A 20,557-nucleotide genomic window follows, 5' to 3' on the forward strand; every position below is an offset into this window, starting at 1 on the left:
GAAGAGCAGGCCGGGAGATGTTGCTGAAAACAGCGGGTCTGGTGGCCTGAAGTGCATATGTCTTAATGCAAGAAGTATTATGGATAAGGCAGATGAATTTAGAGCTTGGATTAGTACTTGGAACTATGATTGTTGCCATTACAGAGACCTGGTTGAGGGAAGGACAGGATTGGCAGCCAAACGTTCCAGGATTTAGATGTTTCAGGTGGGATAGAGGGGGATGTAAAAGGGGTGGCGGAGTTGCGCTACTGGTTAGGGAGAATATCACAACTGTACTGCGGGAGGACACCTCAGAGGGATGCGAGGCTATATGAGTAGAGATCAGGAATAAGAAGGGTGCAGTCACAATGTTGGGGGTTTACTACAGGCCTCCCAACAGCCAGCTGGAGATATAGGAGCAGATAGGTAGACAGATTTTGGTAACAAGTAAAAACAACAGGGTTGTTGTGATGGGAGACTTCAACTTCCCCAATATTGACTGGGACTCACTTAGTGCTCGGGGCTTAGACAGGGCAGAGTTTATAAGGAGCATCCAGGAGGGCTTCTTAAAACAATATGTAGACATCCAACGAGGGAAGGGGCTGTACTGGACCTGGTATTGGGGAATGAGCCCGGCCAGGTGGTAGAAGTTTCAGTAGGGGAGCATTTCGGGAACAGTGACCACAATTCAGTAAGTTTTAAAGTGCTGGTGGACAAGGATAAGAGTGATCCCAGGGTGAATGTGCTAAATTGGGGGAAGGCTAATTATAACAATATTAGGGGGGACTGAAGAACCTAGATTGGGGGCGGATGTTTGAGGGGAAATCAACATCTGACATGTGGGAGGCTTTCAAATGTCAGTTGAAAGGAATTCAGGACCAGCATGTTCCTACCTTAATATTTTTCAAGACGCCCAAAATCTCATCTTTTGGATCTCAATGTGACCCAGGCTATCTGCACACCCTTCTCCAGACTCAACATCCACCAATTCCTTCTCTTTGGTGAATACTGATGCAAAGTATTCATTTAGTACCTCGCCCATTTCCTCTGGCTCCACACATAGAAGGATAAATACGGCAAATTTCAGGAACGTAGGATAACGAGAGATATTGAAGGCCTCGTCAAAAAGAAAAAGGTAGAATTTGTCAGGGCTAGAAGGCTGGGAACAGACGAAGCCTGTGTGGAATACAAGGAAAGTAGGAAGGAACTTAAGCAAGGAGTCAGGAGGGCTAGAAGGGGTCACGAAAAGTCATTGGCAAATAGGGTTAAGGAAAATCCCACGGCTTTTTACACATACATAAAAAGCAAGAGGGTAGCCAGGGAAAGGGTTGGCCCACTGAAGGATAGGCAAGGGAATCTATGTGTGGAGCCAGAGGAAATGGGCGAGGTACTAAATGAATACTTTGCATCAGTATTCAACAAAGAGAAGGAATTGGTGGATGTTGAGTCTGGAGAAGGGTGTGTAGATAGCCTGGATCACATTGAGATCCAAAAAGACGGGATGTTGGGCGTCTTGAAAAATATTAAGGTAGATAAGTCCCCAGGGCCTGATGGGATCTACCCCAGAATACTGAAGGAGGCTAGAGAGGAAATTGCTGAGGCCTTGACAGAAATCTTTGGATCCTCGCTGTCTTCAGGTGATGTCCCGGAGGACTGGAGAATAGCCAATGTTGTTCCTTTGTTTAAGAAGGATAGCAAGGATAATCCAGGGAACTACAGGCCGGTGAGCCGTACATCAGTGCAAGGGAAATTACTGGAGAAAATTCTTCGAGACAGGATCTACTCCCATTTGGAAGCAAATGGACGTATTAATGAGAGGCAGCACGGTTTTGTGAAGGGGAGGTCGTGTCTCACTAACTTGACAGAGTTTTTTGAAGAGGTCACAAAGATGATTGATGCAGGTACGGCAGTGGATGTTGTCTATATGGACTTCAGTAAGGCCTTTGACAAGGTCTCTCATGGTAGACTGGTACAAAAGATGAAGTCACACGGGATCGGGGTGAGCTGGCAAGGTGGATACAGAACTGGCTAGGTCATAGAAGGCAGAGAGTAGCAATGGAAGGGTGCTTTTCTAATTGGAAGGCTATGACTAGTGGTGTTCCGCAGGGATCAGTGCTGGGACCGTTGCTGTTCGTAGTATATATAAATGATTTGGAGGAAAATGTAACTGATCTGATTAGTAAGTTTGCAGACGACACAAAGGTTGGTGGAATTGCGGATTGCGATGATACTATCAGAGGATACAGCAGGGTTTAGATCGTTTGGAGACTTGGGAGGAGAGATGGTAGATGAAGTTAAATCCGGACAAATGTGAGGTAATGCATTTTGGAAGGTCTAATGCAGGTAGGGAATATGCAGTGAATGGTAGAACCCTCAAGAGTATTGAAAGTCAGAGAGATCTAGGTGTGCAGGTCCACTGAAAGGGGCAACACAGGTGGAGAAGGTAGTCAAGAAGGCGTACGGCATGCTTGCCTTCACTGGCCGGGGTATTGAGTATAGAACCTTAGTTAGGCCACACTTGGAGCACAGTGTTCAATTCTGGTCGCCACACTCCCAGAAGGATGTGGTGGCTTTAGAGAGGGTGCAGAAGAGATTTACCAGGATGTTGCCTGGTATGGAGGGCATTAGCTATGAGCAGCGGTTGAATAAACTCAGTTTGTTCTCACTGGAATGACGGAGGTTGAGGGGTGACCTGATAGAGGCATACAAAATTATGAGGGGCATAGACAGAGTGGATACTCAGAGGCTTTTCCCTAGGGTAGAGGGGTCAATTACTAGGGGGCATAGGTTTGAGGTGCGACGGGCAAGGTTTAGACGAGCTGTACGAGGCAGGTTTTTTACACAGAGGGTAGTGGGTGCCAGGAACTCGCTGCCAGAGGCAGGGATGATAGTGACATTTAATGGGCATCTTGACAAATATATGAATAGGATGGGAATAGAGGGATCCGGACCCAGGAAGTGTAGACGGTTTTAGTTTAGACGGGCAGCATGGAGGGCTGAAAGGCCTGTTCCTGTGCTGTACTTTTCTTTGTTCTTTGTTCTAATTGCCCTTGAGGGGGCAGTTAAGAGTCAACCACATTGCTGTGGGTCTGGTGTCACATGTAGACCAGACCAGGTAAGGACGGAAGATTTTCTTCCCTCAAGGACATCAGTGAACCAGATGGGTTTTTATAATGATCAACAATAGTTTCATGGTCATCAGTAGACTTTTAATTTTTTTTATTGAATTCAAATTCCACCATCTGAAGTGGCGGGATTTGAACCTGGTTCCCCAGAGCATTATTCTGGGTCTCTGGTTCACAATACCACTATGCCACCACCTCCCACTGATCAGGCAGCATCTGAGAGAAACAGTTAACAGACTAAACTTTCCTGTAACCTTGGAGATGGATTTGGAAGTGGGGGCAGGGGGGAGGGGGAAAATCAAGAAAGTAATGGGAAACCTCATTGGGATGATCCCACAATTCTGTCCCAACTTTCAGCAGCTTTCCCAGGCTGTGAGGAGAATTGACAGCCTACAACACCAAGTTGAACAGCCAATAGCACCAATTAAGGCCCCACTCAACAGCCATTATCCCACACTGACAGAATGATCCTAGCTTTGGATAGGCTCCCCGCAGAGTCTGGAGATCAGAAGCTGCATGGAGGTGACCACTAGGTGGCAGATGAGAGGACCTTCTGAGCTTCCTCTTCAATACCCAATGATGGAGTCACAAGGCTGATACAGCCACAGCTGTGGCCATAAACATTCCTGTATGCAGTGATGGGCCTAACACTGCTGAGGCTTTCTTCTTTAAATATGTTCAGTAACCATCTGAGAGCACCTCCAATTTCAGCCTGCTCTCCTACCTCCCTCCCTCAGCAGCATCCTCTCGCAGTGGGCTGCTGGTTGTCCAACACTCATTGGGACCTACTCATTGGGCCTCCAGCATTGCGATACTGCCTACCATTCTTAACCGGGCAGCAAATGCGGAGGTGGTCAATTTGGAGACTGCCTCATGTAACATTGCTCTGGCATGTGCATTGAGGCCATGTGCAAGCTTGGGAACCTTGTCCTGACGTTGGGACTCTGACATCCACTGGAAAATTAAGCTCAATGTTTCGAGTCAATGGCCTTTCAATGAAAGGTTGAGCAAACATTAATCAAACATTTTTTGCAATAGATGTTAAAGATTCCTTGTCAATATTTGAAGAGCAGGGAGCTCTTAGATATTCTGACCACTGCTTTTTTCTTAGCTATTGGGAAAGAAGTATTTTAGCTTCACATTTTCTCTTTGGTATTTGTTAGACTTTTCTGATGTGCAGTTTTTTTGCTTACCAAAGAATGAAATTACTTGAGATGTCTTGACATAAATAAATGTTTTAATCTTATGATAACTGTTGCAGCAAGTTATATTGAATAAGGAAGTTCAAAAATTTTCAGTGAAGTTTTCTGTCCGGATTTTCGTCGTTTCTTTTAGTTTCAAAAACTGGTAGAAACTATAATAAACTTAAGGCAGCTGAATCTTGCTGGAAAACTCAGAAGTCGCCACAATAATTATGGCAAGTTCTAATCTTCTACAGAGATAGCCACAACTTTTATTGTGACTGTACTTTGTAAAGGTGGGGAGGGGGGAAGCCTCCAAAAGTAAAATAAGAATATTTACGAGGTTATACATATCCATTGGGTGATTTTCAGTAGCCCAGGCCAGCTGCCGACTGGCCCCGAGGAATAAAATAAAATGCTGTTATGGTTTAGCAATGCCACAGGCCCGAACCCTTTTCATCAAGGTTACTATTTGCTTTCTGATTTCACCCACAGCATTAAGAACTTCACTCCTAAAGTAGGAAAATTAGAAACTCACAGAGCGATACGCCGTGCCTTTGATGTGTGGCAGAATGTAACGCCCCTGACATTTGAAGAAATACCATACGTGGAGTTGGAAAACAAGAAGAGGGATGTGGACATTACAATTATGTTTGCTTCTGGTTTCCATGGTGACAGCTCACCCTTTGATGGAGAGGGGGGCTTCCTTGCACATGCTTATTTCCCTGGACCTGGCATTGGGGGTGACACTCACTTCGACTCCGATGAGCCATGGACATTAGGAAACCCAAATCATGATGGTAAGCACTTTATTTACAAAAATAATCTGTGTGGAGTGTTGAAAGTTCTATGTTAATGCAAAACATATTACAATGGATGCAATCATTATGACTCATGTCATCTTGCTTTGAAGCTTTCTCGATACTAATGAACATTACCTGGATACGAGAGAGAAATTGCTGTATTAGGAGGCTATTATTAACAGATAGTTTATTATCGGAGCTGATACTATAAATACATTAGACACTGACATTATTGTATTTACCCTTTAGAGACGACGCTAAAATAAACAGTAAATCCAGGACACAGCTGTTTTCTTTCAAAGGATGCTGTAAATAAAAAATGCATTATTTTGAAATTTCTCTAATAATTGTAGACAAGAGGTACCAAATCATATATTTTCCACAATTTACTTTGCTTAGTAACACTACAGAAAACTTATCAGGGAAGTAGGTGGTTTGCTACATGCAACAGAGTAATGTTTCAATGTTATGGGAGATGCAACTGGCTCCTCTTGTTCAGAGTGAGTCGTTGGCAGCACATTCACCTCTCAATCACAAGGTTCTGGGTTTAGGTTTTGCATCCACACCTCAGCACAAATGTCAGGGCTGTACTGATGGATTGCCAGAGGAAATGGATAGGATTCTCCATTGTGCGATGCCGAAATCGGGAAATATGATTGAGCGGAGAATCGGTTTTGATGCCAAAATCATGGCGGGCGTCGATTTGATGTCAAATCTCAATTCTTCATCACCTCGACATCAGCGTCAATACGGTCCGGAACGCACGTACAGTTAGCACCATTAAATATCATTATCGTATATCATATCCTTAGCGGGCCTGACCCGGTATTCTCCAGGGCCTCTGCGATTTTCTGCCTCCGATGGGCTGAGTTCCCGACGATGCGATTCACTTGTGCTTTTAAAAACCGTGAAACGGGAGTCATGGCTGTGGAGGGAGAATGACGGGGTACAGAAAGTGTCTAACATCTCCATAGTTTGCTGACATTTGTGCCACTGGCCGGGGACTTCTCCCGGGGCTGGGGGAGTAGTGGGGGTTGGCTAGGAGGTGCACTGTGTAGTCGAGGTAGACGGGCACGGAACACCATTGCCGCAGCCAAAATGGCAGCAATGCAGCTGTGCAGATCATTGACAGCCCACTGTGAACTTAGGGCAACCGATCATATGGGTGTCCCCCAGGCCACCCCCAACCCCCCCACCCCAAATACCCTCTGGTCCCAGCCGACCCATCAGCTATATGGACGAGCTCCAGCACAGCCAGTGCCATGTCATCTTGTTGGCTGGGATAAGTGTGTGTGGGGATTGTAATGTGGAAATGCAGCTGCAGCGTGTCAGCCTCCCAAGTGTCAATCGCTGACCCGGCGAATCCTGTACCATTTTTCATTGGATTCGATTGTGTTCCACGTGGAGGCCGGTACTAGCCCCTCCACAGTTGCTGAATCAGTCCAGGTTCAGGGCCAGTTTCGCGGTCGTGAAAGTCCACGAATTCTGCGCCGGCGTCAACACTTAGTCTCAAAAATGGACCGCACAATTCTCCCCCCCCCCCCCCCACACCGGGGGGGGGGGGGGGGGGGGGGGAACGCGGGGGTGCTGGGCGAGTCCCGCCACGCCGCCCTGGCACCCGCACGCGATTCTCCCACCCCCTCTAAAACAGCGCGCCGAGATTTACGACAGGCCGCTCGGAGAATCGCCGCTCGACGTCTGTAACGGGCGAGCGGCGATTCTCCGGCCCGGATGGGCCGAGCGGCCTGCCCAATACGACAGGTTCACGCCGGAGCCAACCACCACCTGGTCGCTGCCGGTGTGAACAGCGCGCGAACGCTGCGTGGGCGGCCTGTGGGGAGGGGAGGGAGGACGAGCACCGGGGGGGCTCTCAGAAGGGGTCTGGCCCGTGATCGGTGCCCACCGATCGGTGGGCCGGCATCTCTGAAGGACGCACTCTTTTACTCTGCTGCCCCGCAAAATCACTCCTCCATGTCTTGCCCGCGGGGAGGACAGAAACTGCGCATGCGCGGGTTGGCATCATTTAAGCGGCGCTGGCAGCGTAATTTACGCGGCGCCACTTTTATGCGGCGCCAAGGCCCAGCGTGCGTAAATGACGCGGCGCCGCTCCTAGCCCCCCGGGGGGGGGGCAGAATAGGGGGCGAGGAGCGGCCTCCGATGCTGGAGTAAAACACACTCCGGCGTCGGCACTTAGGGCGCGATTCTCCCAAAGGGAAACTAAGGGCGGAATTCTCCACTCCTGCGCGGCATCAGGAAGGCCGTCGTGAACTCGGCCGAGTTTCACGATGGCCTCGGAGGCCGCTCCTCGCACCCTATTAACCGCCCCCCCACCCCCCCAGGGGGCTTGATGCGATGGCGGCGCCTAAGTGACGTCAGCCGTGCATGTGCAGGTTCACGGCGACCGGCGATTCACTAAGTGCCGCAGTCGGAGGCCGCTCCTCGCCCCCTATTCTCCCCCCCGGGGGCTAGGAGCGGCGTTGCGCGAATCTCGGGCGCCGGGCCTTGACGCTTGCGTCAAAGCGGCGCGCCGAGAATGACGCGGCCGGCGGTGCCTAAGTTATGTCAGCCACGCATGCGCAGGTTGGCCGGCTCCAACCCGCGCATGTGCGGTTGCCGTCTTCCCCTCCACTGCCCCGCAAGACATGGCGGCTTGATCTTGCGTGGCGGCAGAGGGGAAAGAGTGTGTCTCTTAGAGACGCCGGCCCGACGATCGGTGGGCACCGATCGTGGGCCAGACATCTGACGAGCACACCCGTTGTGCTCGATCCTCTTTCCGCCCCCCACAGGCCCCACACTAACCTGTCGCGCGATGTTCACGCCGGCAGCGACCAGGTGTGGTTGCCGCTGGCGTGAACCTGTCGGGGTCGTCAGGCCGCTCGGCGAATCGCCGGTCGCCTTGAGAAATGGCGCGCGGCGATTCTGCGAGCTGGGGGGGGGGTGGGAGAATCGCGCGGGGGGGGTGCCAGGGCTGCATGTCGTGAGTCGCCCGGCCCTCCCGCGATTCTCCCACCCGGCGTGGGGAGCGGAGAATCGCGCCCTAAGTGCCGACGCCGGAGTGTAACCCGGAGTGCTTCACTCCGGCGTTGGAGGCCGCTCCTCGCCCCCTATTCCCCCCCCCCCCCCCCCCCCCCCGGGGGGGGCTAGGAGCGGCGTTGCGCGAATCTCGGGCACTGGGCCTTGACGCTTGCGTCAAAGCAGCGCGCCGAGAATGACGTTGCCGGCGGCGCCTAAGTTACGTCAGCCACGCATGCGCAGGTTGGCCGGCTCCAACCCGCGCATGTGCGGTTGCCGTCTTCCCCTCCACTGCCCCGCAAGATATGACGGCTTGATCTTGCAGGACGGCGGAGGGGAAAGAGTGCGTCTCTTAGAGACTCTGGTCCGATGATCGGTGGGCACCGATCGCGGGCCAGACATCTGACGAGCACGCCTGTGGTACTCGATCCTCTCCACCCCCGACAGGCCCCACACTTACCTGTCGCGCGATGTTCACGCCGGCAGCGACCAGGTGTGGTTGCCGCCGGCGTGAACCGGTCGGGGTCGTCAGGCCGCTCGGCCCATCTGGACCGGAGAATTGCGGTCGCTGGGAAAAACGGCGCGCGGCGATTCTCCGAGCGGCGTGTCGCAAAACGCGTCACGCCATTTTGGGGGGGTGGGAGAATCACGGGGGGTGCCAGGGCGGCGTGGTGTGATTCGCCCGGCCCTCCCGCGATTCTCCCCCCCCCCCGGCGTGGGGAGCGGAAAATCGCGGCCTTAGTCTCCCGTTGGGAGAATCCCGCCCGGAGAATCCAGCCAATGCGTTTCAGATGTGACATTGAACTGAAGCCCCATCTGTCTGCTCGGGTGGGTGGGAAAGGTTCCATGGCACTATATTGAAGAAGATTAAGGGAGTTAGGCAATTAGCAAAGGCATACATCTTCAAATTAGGAGCAGGATTGGGCCATTTGGCCCCTCAAGCCTGTTATGTCATTCAATTTGATCATGGCTGCACTGATTTTGGCCTCCACTGTCCTGTCTATCCTCTATACCCTTTGACTCGCTTTTCAATCAAGAATCTATCTAACCCTGTCCTAAAAATATTCAATGACCCTGCCTACACTTGTCTCTGGGGAAGAGATTTCCACAGACCCATGACCCTCTGGAAGAAAACATTTTGCTTAATTTCTGTCTTAAATGGGAGACCCCTTATTTTTAAACTGTGTCCCCTCATTCTGGTCTCTTTCACAAGGGGAAACAACCTTTCAGCATCCTCCCTGTCAAGTCCCCTCACGATGTTATAGGTTTCAATAAGATCGCCTCTCATTCTTCCAAACACCATTGATACAGGTCCAACCTGTCCATAGATAACCCTCCTCATCACAGGAATCTGTTGAGTGAACCTTTGTGAACTACTTCCAATGCAATTGCATCAATTCTTAAATAATGAAATAAAACTGGACACCATCTCGAGATGTGATCTCACAATTATCCTAACCAACTGTATCAAAACATCTCTAATTTTACATTCCATTCCCCTTGCAATAAATGACATTACATTTGCCTTTCTAATCACTTGTTGTACCTGCATATAAACCTTTTTCAATTCATGTACCAGGTCACAAAGGTTCCTCTGTACCTCAGAGTTCTGCAGGCTCTCCCTATTTACATAATATGTTGTTTTCTTATTCTTCCAACCAAATTACACAAGTTTGCATTTTCCTTCATTGTACACCACCTGCCAATTTTGCTCCACTCGCTTAACCTATCTAGATCCCTTTGCAGACTCCATGGGCGGGATTCTCCCCTACCCGGCAGGGCGGGGGGTCCTGAACAGGACGGAGTGGCGTGAACCAATCTGACGTTGGGCTGCTCCAAAGGTGCACCCCGCTGGCCAGCAGGAAAAGGGGCTTGGCGCCACGCCAATCGGCGCCAAAGGGCCTCCGCCGGCCGGCGCGAGTCGGCGCATGCACGGTAGCGCCAGTGGCGTCATCCCCGCGTATGCACAGAGGGCTTCGCTTCCGCACCGGGAATGGCGGAGAACCACGGCCTCCGGTGCGGAAGGATAGAATGCCCCCATGGCACAGGCCCGCCCAAGAATCGGTGGGCCCCAATCGCGGGCCAGGGTACCGTGGGGGCACCTCCCAGGGCCAGATCCCCCCCCCCCCCACCTCCCAAGAACCCCAGAGGCCGCCCGCGCCGCCAGGTCCAGCTGGTAAGGTACCTACTCTAATTTACGCCGGCGGGACTGGCAAAGAACAGGCGGGTCTTCGGCCCATCACGGGCCTGAGAATTTGTGGAGCCCCGGGGCCCAATGAGTCACGCCGGTCCCCGCCATTCTCTGAGGCGGGCAGCGCAACTTACGCCGGGCCAATTTTTGGGGGGGGCGGGAGAATTTGGAGGACGGCGGGGGCGGGATTCACACCGTTCCCCGGCGATTCTCTGACCCGGCGTGGGGGGTCGAAGAATCCCGTCCCATATGTCCTCTTCACATCTTACTTTCCGACCTATCTTATTGCCATCAGCATATTTAGTAACCATACATTTGGTCCCTTCATCCAGGCTATTAATATAGATTCCAAATAGTTTAGGCCCCAGCAATGATCCTGGTTGCATTGTACTCATTACATGTTACCAACCCAAAAGAAACGCATTCATACCTGCTCTCTGTTTCTTGTTAGCTAACCAATCCCTTATCCATGCTAATATGTTACACCCTACATCATGATCTCTTATTTTACATAGAAACCATTGATGTGGCACCTTGTCAGATGCATTTTGGAAATCTATGTACGCTACATGCAAAATTCCCTGTACCACATTGCTTGTTGCCTCCTCAAATAACTCGAGTAAATTTATAAACGTGATTTTCCTTTCACAAAATCCCCAGTGTCCTGGCCAATGTTTATCCCTTAATCAACATAATAAAAAACAGATTATCTGGTCATTACCAGATTGCAATTTGTGGCAGTTTGCTGACTGTGAATTAGCTGCTATCTTTCTTACATTACAACAGCCACTACACTTCAATGAAAGTACTTTGCTGTAAAATGCTTTGGAACGTCCAGTGGTCATGAACAATGCTGTCTAAAAGCAAGTTTTTTTTAAACTGATGAAGGACCAAGGCCCAAAGTGCAACGTATTGGCATGTTTAAAACAAACAGTGCAAGACGAGGCCTTACAAATCATTCGAAAAGCCGAATACTGCAGGAGCAGAATTACAAACTTTTCACTTTACAGACATTGAATATTATTTGGTACAACTTTCAAAGAAATGAATGTACATAAAACAATTTAGCTCCATGTGTAAGGTTAAAGACTAGCTTCCAAGAGATACTCTTGCATGCCTGTCATAACTTTGATGTATGTTTGTGGGAATCCTGGAGAAAAGATATAAGTGCTTGTGAGTGTCCGGGGTTCCCCCACTACAGTTATGAGGATGTTCGGAAGACCCCCATTCCCCCCCCCCCCCCCCCCCCCCCCCGCCCCCATTCTCCCCCCAACCCAACCTTGCAAATTCAAATTCTGATTTCTTGGATGAATTGGGAATTCTGAAAATTATTTTAATAATACTTTAGTAAAAGCGGTTTTCTATCATTTTATATGTGGAACTAAATACACGAGAAGAAGAAACATAATGGGGTCAATATTTGTCTTCCCCACCTTGCCAGAAAGCTGGCAGGGTCACCTCCATGTTATAGAGCTCACCCGCTTTTTATTCCTTTGTAATAAACAGACTGAAAACAGGACAGGTTCTATAGTGGGTGTCAACTGCTCTGTCTGGCTTACCAGAGAAGACCGTGAATTTCCCCAATAAGACTTCTCATTCCTTAAATATTAAATTAGAAAAGATAGTATCAAGAGCAGTTGCTGCAGCCCTGCAAGTCTGTCCAATATTCAGTTAGATCCTATTTATTGAGCAAGCTCTTAAAATTAACAGGAACCCTGGCGAGTTTTGTTTATAACTACAGGAAAGAAGGATAATTAGCCTTATCATATATATATGTACAAAAATATATATATATATATACACAATGATGTTTTTGAATCCAGTACTTTTCCATATTTTTTTCTTTGCAATGCAAATCAATTAATTAACTTTATTAATCTCATGATGGGTCTGAAATCCTTGTTTGTTTGAGTTAAATGTGAAACCAATTCTCAACCACTAAGAGCAAATATCAGCAAGAAAAGTGAAATAAATTGCTGTGGTGGAGAGATGCTTATCATGAGAAATAATGTGTGCACATGTGTGTTTGCACGTACGTGTGTACACCTACATCTCCACTGTGCATATTATATGTACATAAAAATTGAACTAAGCATGTATCATTATGAATTTTAATTTGACACCCAATAAGTCACATCAGCTGGGAGTCAAGCAAGGAGAGTCCACTGGGAAACTGATGGGAGTTGGTGAAGCACATGTTTGACTTCAATGAAAGGAAAACCAGCTGGGTATAAAATGGATTCACAGAATGATCTCATCAATGCACATCAGATAATGCACATCAATGCACATCAGGGCAGCACGGTAGCATGGTGGTTAGCATAAATGCTTCACAGCTCCAGGGTCCCAGGTTCGATTCCCGGCTGGGTCACTGTCTGTGCGGAGTCTGCACGTGGGTTTCCTCCGGGTGCTCCGGTTTCCTCCCACAGTCCAAAGATGTGCGGGTTAGGTGGATTGGCCATGCTAAATTGCCCGTAGTGTATTTGAATCTGTTGGTGCATGTTCTCAAACTTTTATCCAGGGTGGGAGGGGCGTTTGATTATTCTGTCTGCTTTCCCAAGGCAGCAGGTGGTGTAGACACAGTCAAGGGATGGGAGGCGGGTTTGCGTGATGGACTGGGCTGTGTTCACGATTCTTTTTAGTTTCTTATAGTCTTGGACCGAGCAGTTGCCATACCAGGCTGTGATGCAGCCAGGTAGGATGCTTTCTTTGGTGCATCTATAACAATTGGTAAGAGTTATTGTGGACATGCCTAATTTCCTGAGGAAGCATAGGTGCTGTTATGCTTTCTTGGTCATAATGTTAATGTGGGTGGACCAGGACATATTGTTGATGTTTACACTGAGGAATTTTAAGCTGTTAACCATCTCCACCACAGTACCATTCATGCAGGTAGGGGCATGGACGACACTTTGCTTCCTGAAGTTGATGACCAGTTTCTTAGTTTTGCTGACATTGAAGGAGAGATTGTTGTCATTGCACCATGCCACTAGGCTCTCTATCTCCCTCCTGTACTCTGAGTCATCGTTGTTTGAGATCTGACTCACTACGGTCGTGTCATCAACAAACTTGTAGATGGAGTTGGAGCCGAATTTTACCACACAGTTTAAAAAATATATATTTTAATTCTCCTCCTTTTACACATTTTCTCCCAAATTTGCACCCAATAATAAACAATAATCAGTAACAAATGTAATGTCAATCCCCATATCAATATCAACGATCCCGTCCTCCCACCAAACCCCAAACATTAGCCTGCATGTTAACATAAACAAATGACAAAAAGGAATCAGGAACCACCCATAGTCAACATTAACACATACAGTCCCTCTCCCCCGAACCCTCCCAGCCACTCCCCCCCCACAATGTTCGATGTGATCCAATTCGCGAAAGTGCATAGTAAATAACGCCCATGAATTGTCGAACCCGTCCATCCTTCCCCTCAGTTCAAATTTGACCTTTTCAAGCGTTAAGAATTCCAGCAGGTCCCCCCGCCACGCCAGGGTACAGGGTGGAGAGGTTGATCTCCACCCTAACAGGATCCACCTTCGGGCGATCAACGAAGCGAAGGCTGCAACATCTGCGGTGCCCCTGTAAGAGGACCATCATGGAGGTGTCGTTGTTTATCCTCACTGATTCTGGTCTGTGGGTCAGGAAGTCGAGGATTCAGTTGCAGAAGGAGGAGACGAGACTTAGGTTTTGGAGTTTGGTATGAACTGGGCTGGGATTATAGTGTTGAAGGTGAAGTTGTAGTCAATGAACAGGAGTCTGACCTAGGAGTCCTTGTTGTTGACATGCTCCAGGGTTGAGTGCACGGCCAGGGAGATAGCGTCTGCTGGAGACCGCTTGTGGCAGTAGGTGAATTGCAGTGGATCAAGGCATTCTTGGATGATGGAGTTGATGTGTCTCATGACCAACCTCTCAAAGCACTTCATAATAATAGATGTCAGGGTCACCAGTCGTTAGTTGTTGAGGCACGTTGCCTGGTTATTCTGTGGCACCACTATGATGGTGGTCTTCTTGAAACAGGTGGAAATCTCAAAACAGGTGGGAACCTCGGAACGAAATAGGAGATGTTGAGGATGTCTGCTAACACACCCAACAATTGGTCCACGCAGGGTCTGAGTGCATGACCAGGGTCTCTGCCAGGACCCGTTGCTTTCCATGTGTTCACTTTCGAGAAGGCCGATCTAACGTCTGAGGCTGTGACGGTAGGTATGGGTGTGTCTGAGGCTGTTGGGGCAATTAATAACAGTTTCTGCTCAAAATGTGCATAGAATGCATTGCGTTCATTGGGGCGGGGTGCTCTGTTGCCAGAGATTCTACACGGCTTTGTTTTGTAGCCCATTATATTGTTTAAGCCTTGCCACAACCAGTGAGAGTTTGTTTGGGCAGCACAATAGCACAGTGGTTAGCACAGTTGCTTCACAGCTCCAGGGGCCCAGGTGCGATTCCCGGCTTGGGTCACTGGCTGTGCGGAGTCTGCATGTTCTCCCTGTGTCTGCGTGGGTTTCCTCCGGGTGCTCCGGTTTCCCCCCACAGTCCAAAGGTGTGCAGGTTAGGTGGATTGGCCATGATAAATTGCCCTTAGTGTCCAAAAAGGTGGAGTGGGGTTACTGGGTTACGGGAATAGCGTGGAGGTGTGGGCATGGGTAGGGTGCTCGATCCAAGAGTTGGTGCAGATTTGATGGGCCGAATGGCCTCCTGCACTGTAAATTCTATGATTTTGTGACATTAGTCTGGGACTCTAGCTCAGTCTGGTATTGTCTCTTGGTGTCCCTGATGGCTCTGCAGATGTCGTACCTTATTTTTCTGGTATTGGTCAGGGTCACCCGCCTTGAATGCCTCAGACCTGGGACTTCAGTAGGGAGTTGATCTCCTGGTTAATCTTTGGTTTCCGGTTGGGGAATGCACATACTATCTTCTTTGGGACGCAGTCTTCGACACACTTACTGATGAAGTCCGTGGTAGCAGTGGCATACCTGTCTGGGTTGGCCGCTGAGTTCTTGAATATGGACCAGTCCACTGACTCCAAGCAGTCGAATAGGAGCTCTTCCGTTGCTTCGGACCAGCATTGCACAACCTTCTTAACCAGAATCTCCCACTTAGGTTTCTGCTTATATGCCGGGAGAAGAAGCACCGTCTTGTGGTCCGATTTTCCAAAATATGGTCAGGGGATGGAGTGGTAGGCGCCCTTGATGTTTGTGCAGCAATGGTCAAGCATGTTAAGGCCCCTGGTGGGACAGGAGATGCTTTGGTGGAATTTTGGCAGCACACTCTTGAGGTTGGCCTGGTTGAAGTCCCTGGTCACGATGAACAAGTCCTCCAGGTATTCTGTTTCACTGTTATTTATGGCAGTGTATAATTCATTAAGTGTCTTCTTCACTTCCGCCTGGGGTGGGGTGTAGACCCCTGTGACAATGGCAGAAGTGAATTTCCATGGTAGGTAGTATTGGCGGCACTTCACAGTCAGGTATTCGAGGCCCAGGGTTGCCCCGTCTGCGCAGCTGGAGGAGTTGACGAGGCAAACCCCTCCACCCTTTGCCTTGCCAGAGAATGCCGTATGATCCATCCCTCAGGTTATATGGCACAGTCCAGTGAGGCAGGAGTGAGCCATGTCTCTGTGAAACAGCACACAGCAGTCTCTCACTTACCTCTGAGAGGTTGTCTAACGTTAAGCTTGTACAGTTTGTTTTCGATCACTTCGATGTTTGCCAGGAATATGTTGAGGAGAGAAGACTTGAAACCACGTCGCTTCAGCCTCACCTGCAGACCGGCATGTTTTCCTCATTTCCATTTCTGAAGGCAGGTTGGGCACTTCGGGAGCCGAGTCGGGCACTCTTCAGGTCTTTTCTGCTTCCAGGTCGGGTGGGGCCGTGCCGGGTCATGTGGGTCGGTTCACGCAAGTCGAAGCATCTCCAGACCTGTAAGTAAATGTAAAAGAACATGATCAGAGAATGTATTAGTTAAGATTTAAAGGTTTTGAACGGTTATAAAATAAGTAAGAAGAACGTCTGTGGGGGAGAGCTTGCAGAGTCACCACGCTCCGGCGCCAACTTTCACTTTCTGTAATGAGAGCACTTCATAGGCTATAAAGTGGTTTGAGACATGCTGTGGTCATGAAAGGCACCATATAAATGAAATGAATGAAATGTAAGGCAGGGATTTCCCAGCCTCCCACAGCCTGTTTTCCAGCGGCAGAGGCAGCTCGCCATTGGCCACCGGCAGGATCTTCTGGTTCGTCAAAGTCAGTGGCCATTTATATTGCTCGCTAGCCATGCCACGGGGTATTGCCTTCAGCGGTGCTGGAAGATACAACTGGCAGGAAGGACTGGAAAATCCCAGCCCAAGACTTTTTTTTCTCTCTCGTTCCTTTTGTGGAACAAGTTGAATGCCAAAAACAATCAATAGTAATTTTGGTACAAATATTCTCAAAGTCACATAAGCTGGGAAAGTGTTTCCAGCATTTTCTGTTCTGTTTTTATTGCAGATTTCCAGTATCGACAGCATTTTGCTTCTGGATCATTTCTGTCACACCTGTAGCAAAGCCACTGATCCGTGCACTTAATGAGCTTAAATCGGTCGAAACTCACTCATCATGCTGTGGACTGCTGAAGTCTCTAGTGTCTTTTTATCTGTCTGGCTTGGTTAAACGTGCACAAAACCAAATGCACCCAGTAGATTCTGAATTCTCTTGGACCATGTAAAGCAACTCTTATGACTTTAGCAAATAACATAATGCAGCCATTATTTATGAACACGATTGCTGGCTAGAGTGCTGCCTGTCACTTGTAATACGTTATAATATCAGCTTCAATACATTCTCTAACTCCTCAGCCAATTAATCATTTTTTTTAACTGTAAAGAGTAAAGCTGCTTCAGTGTTCATCAAGCCTTGGAGAAATGCGATGGGATTTTTTACAATGTAAACGAGAGGAGATGTGATTAATTTTCAGCCAAGATTGGATGGCTTGAAAATCTTGGTGCTTTTTCTGTTACCTTTAAAAGAAATGTTAATTTTGTATTATTGCAATACAATACTATTGTAATACAAATGTGCTGCAACATGCTTGTATTACTGCACTTCAATGGAATATGAAGTGATAAAAAGAAAGTTTAGCAAAGTACTTGTATCGCACATTATTTATGAAAGAAAATGTGGTCTGCACATTCCTCACTATCTTAGCAGAAATCAGGCGAGAAATCAATTATAAAATGAAGAAGTGTGAGGCTTACCATTGGCACCCTGCCCAACCTGGATTTCCTCGCCCTCCACACCAATAGGCCATCCCTTCCTGACTTTCAGTGTGTAAATGCTGCAGGCCCTCATTCCCAGCAGATATTCCTGACATGCATCATTCTCACTATGATTTCCAGGACCATTCAGAGTGGGAAGGCCCAGATTAACAATGGGACTGGCAGATGCCATCATAATGGCTTAACTACCACTGGGAACCTGCTGTGGATGGAAAATGAGCCCAACTCAGCAAACAAGTGGTTGCAATTGTCATCGGGTCAGTGGTGCCACTGCATAATAGAAAATCCACACCTGTAAGTTTTGTTATAATGAATTGCAGCTCCATGTTTAGCATGGTCTTTCATCGATAGATGTCTAAATGGGATCACAATGCATGATTAGTCAATGCTCATTAGCTATAATGCAACTGAAGGTATATTTTAGCTGGAGTAGGTGCTGGCTTGCTGAAAAGGTGAGATTGCACACGGATTCAAGAGGTGGCCTTGCACAACTAAATGCTTGGTGCATTGTGAATCTCGTCAGAACATTTGCGTGCAAGGTCAAGGAAGATGAAAGAGTTCAGCACCAACTTGGCTCAGAGCTTTTACAAAGTTTGGAACCCATCGTTGCCAGCATGGAAATTATGGCAACATGAGAATCCAACCATGATGCAGCATCTGATGGATGATGTTGTGCCTCGCATTGCAACATAAGAAACAGCCGCCCAATGCCTGAGTGTTTGTAGTGCAAGCTCAGGCTTCTGCATCATGGGTTTAGAATTCAGTGTCCAAATGGGCTTCCTGACTCCCACTACATTTCTTTTTCCTTCTCCTCCTTTTCTTCTTTTTCCTTCTCCTCAGCTGCTCACCATCTGCCGAGTGACAAGGGCTGTATCCACATGATGGCAAGGCTGTGAAGCATGCAGCAGACCACCATGAGTCTTGATACTTGCGCTGTCGAGTATTGCAGGGCACCTTCAGAGTAGGCCAGACAGCAAAAGTGTTGTTTTTGCATCACAATCACCTGCTCTGTCACATTTCCAGTAGCAGTGTGGCATTTATTGTATGCATGCTGCACACCTATTCATGGGTGGTGCACCAGGGTTATCAGCAGATAAGCCTTGTTGCCCAGGAGGCACACTTTGTTTTCCTGTGACACAGCAGACTGCCATAGAGTGAAGGTGCCATGATTCCTCCAGGATATTGGGCATAGATCTGCCTGATTTGTTACCTATGTTCACACACGAGTTGGACGACGTAGGTTCAATCTTCCTACCAGCTGCGATAGTTCAGAGGCCTTCCTTCTTAGCTTGCCCCATGCTTAATGTGAAGTGGTATGACCAGTTAAAAGAGATGTCCATTTCCCTCATGAACCTATTAGAACAGAGCTGATACACGGTACTACAAAAGGAAATGCATATAATTAATCACATCCTGCACCATGAGGAAGGCTGCGATCTGGAGAAGCCACGTGCTTGCACCACTCACTTGTTTTTAGTAAGCAAGAATGAAATGTAGTTAGCTGTCAATGAATTGAAGGCATCATAGTGACTTTTTTATGCAACAGTTAACATCAGGCTGTAAACGGTTGTTAATATTTCCAGCTCCTGTGTGGAATGAGCTAGATACGTAGAAGTTTATCTGTCACCTTCACAGCCACAGGTGAGGCAATCTTTGCCCTGTTCTGAGTTTGCTGTTTGTAGCTGCAGCGGATGAAAGATTACAGTGAGAACCTGATTAGGGAAGTGCCTGCATCAGACACATTGTTCCTCACTAAGCTTCAGGTTGGGAAATTGCTCCCTGGACAGCTGCTTGTTGGATGTGGCCTCATATTGAGAACCTTTCTCCCCCTCCTCTAATGCCTCTTCCAGCAACGTATCCTTTTCTGCATGACCTCTAGTCGTGCTCCAAGTCATGCTGTATCCTACCAGGAAGACCTGCTAGTGTACACTTACTTATCTGTGTGCAGAATTGAAAGCATAAATCTTTAAAGTCCTTTAGCATCTGCCACAACACTCCCTATCAACTTTGGCAAATTAAGTAAGTATAAAAAGCATCAAAGAGCCAGAAGAAATCAACCAGAAACTAACCTGAAAGATGTTAATTATTCTTTTAAATAGCACAGAGCTCTGTGAGGACACTTGAAGCACCCAAAAAAACAGACACTTTCAAACCAATTTCTCAACCAGCAGCACCACATTGCTGCCACGAGGTCATGGACATTCTTGCTGCTGATATAAATCTCTTCCGTCTGCCTGAAGTGTATTAATGCAACAGCATCAGTAAGGTAGAATTGAATGGCTTTGTCCTTGAAGATTGAAGAACTTTGCTTCTTAAATAATGAAGGATTTGACAGTAACAGTAACTCAGGCACCAACGTAATGTTCATGGCATGTGAAACATTTTCCCCGATCAGGAAAGACTGGGCATTTTTCTGCCTTTAGTGTTGCTATGTGTCTCTGTTTCTTCACAGCCCCGCTTACTCTTCCTGTTTGTTCAGTTCACCTTCTGCACCTTCTTGATACTTCAGCTGCTGCAGCTCCATCTCTGAACAGATACCATCCATGCATAAGGTGAAGAGAAACCGCTGGAAACACTCAGCAAGTCAGTGTCTGTGGAGAGAGAAATAGAGTTATCATGTCAGGTTCGAGCAGCTTTTAAATAGGTGCCCAGCCGTGGAAAGAAGGGGCAAGGGCTAAAGCAAGCTGCCTGTGATTGGGTGATAGGTGTGGCTAACTACAAAAGGAATGAATAATGTCATTTAAGCACAGCCATTATTGGAATCAATTGAATGGCTGTTACACAGGTTGGGTCTGAAAATGCATGGAACTGCTCCACTGGCTTAAATGCAAAATAACAACCATCGATATCATACACTTGTGACGCTGCTGCTGTCTGGAGTCATGAGGAGACTGCTTCATTTTAAAATTACTGTACAATATCCACAGGAGTCCAGAGAAGGTTTAACCTTAAAGGTTTATATAGTCAAAGAAAAATAAGACTGCAGTGTGGCATACAATACATCATAGC

At 48.0% G+C, this 20,557-nt stretch overlaps 1 protein-coding gene across 2 annotated transcripts in view; it reads left to right on the forward strand.

Moving 5' to 3' along the window:
• Positions 1-20,557, forward strand: part of LOC119972429 (matrix metalloproteinase-16-like) — a 320,314-nt gene that overhangs the window by 134,076 nt on the left and 165,681 nt on the right. For both annotated transcript variants that reach the window (XM_038809101.1, XM_038809102.1), the window contains one exon: positions 4,781-5,085. In XM_038809101.1, coding sequence (XP_038665029.1) covers positions 4,781-5,085 — 305 coding nt within the window. The remainder of the gene's footprint in view (positions 1-4,780; positions 5,086-20,557) is intronic.

Source organism: Scyliorhinus canicula, chromosome 10, assembly GCF_902713615.1.
Source record: "Scyliorhinus canicula chromosome 10, sScyCan1.1, whole genome shotgun sequence".
Taxonomy (NCBI): Eukaryota; Metazoa; Chordata; class Chondrichthyes; order Carcharhiniformes; family Scyliorhinidae; genus Scyliorhinus; species Scyliorhinus canicula.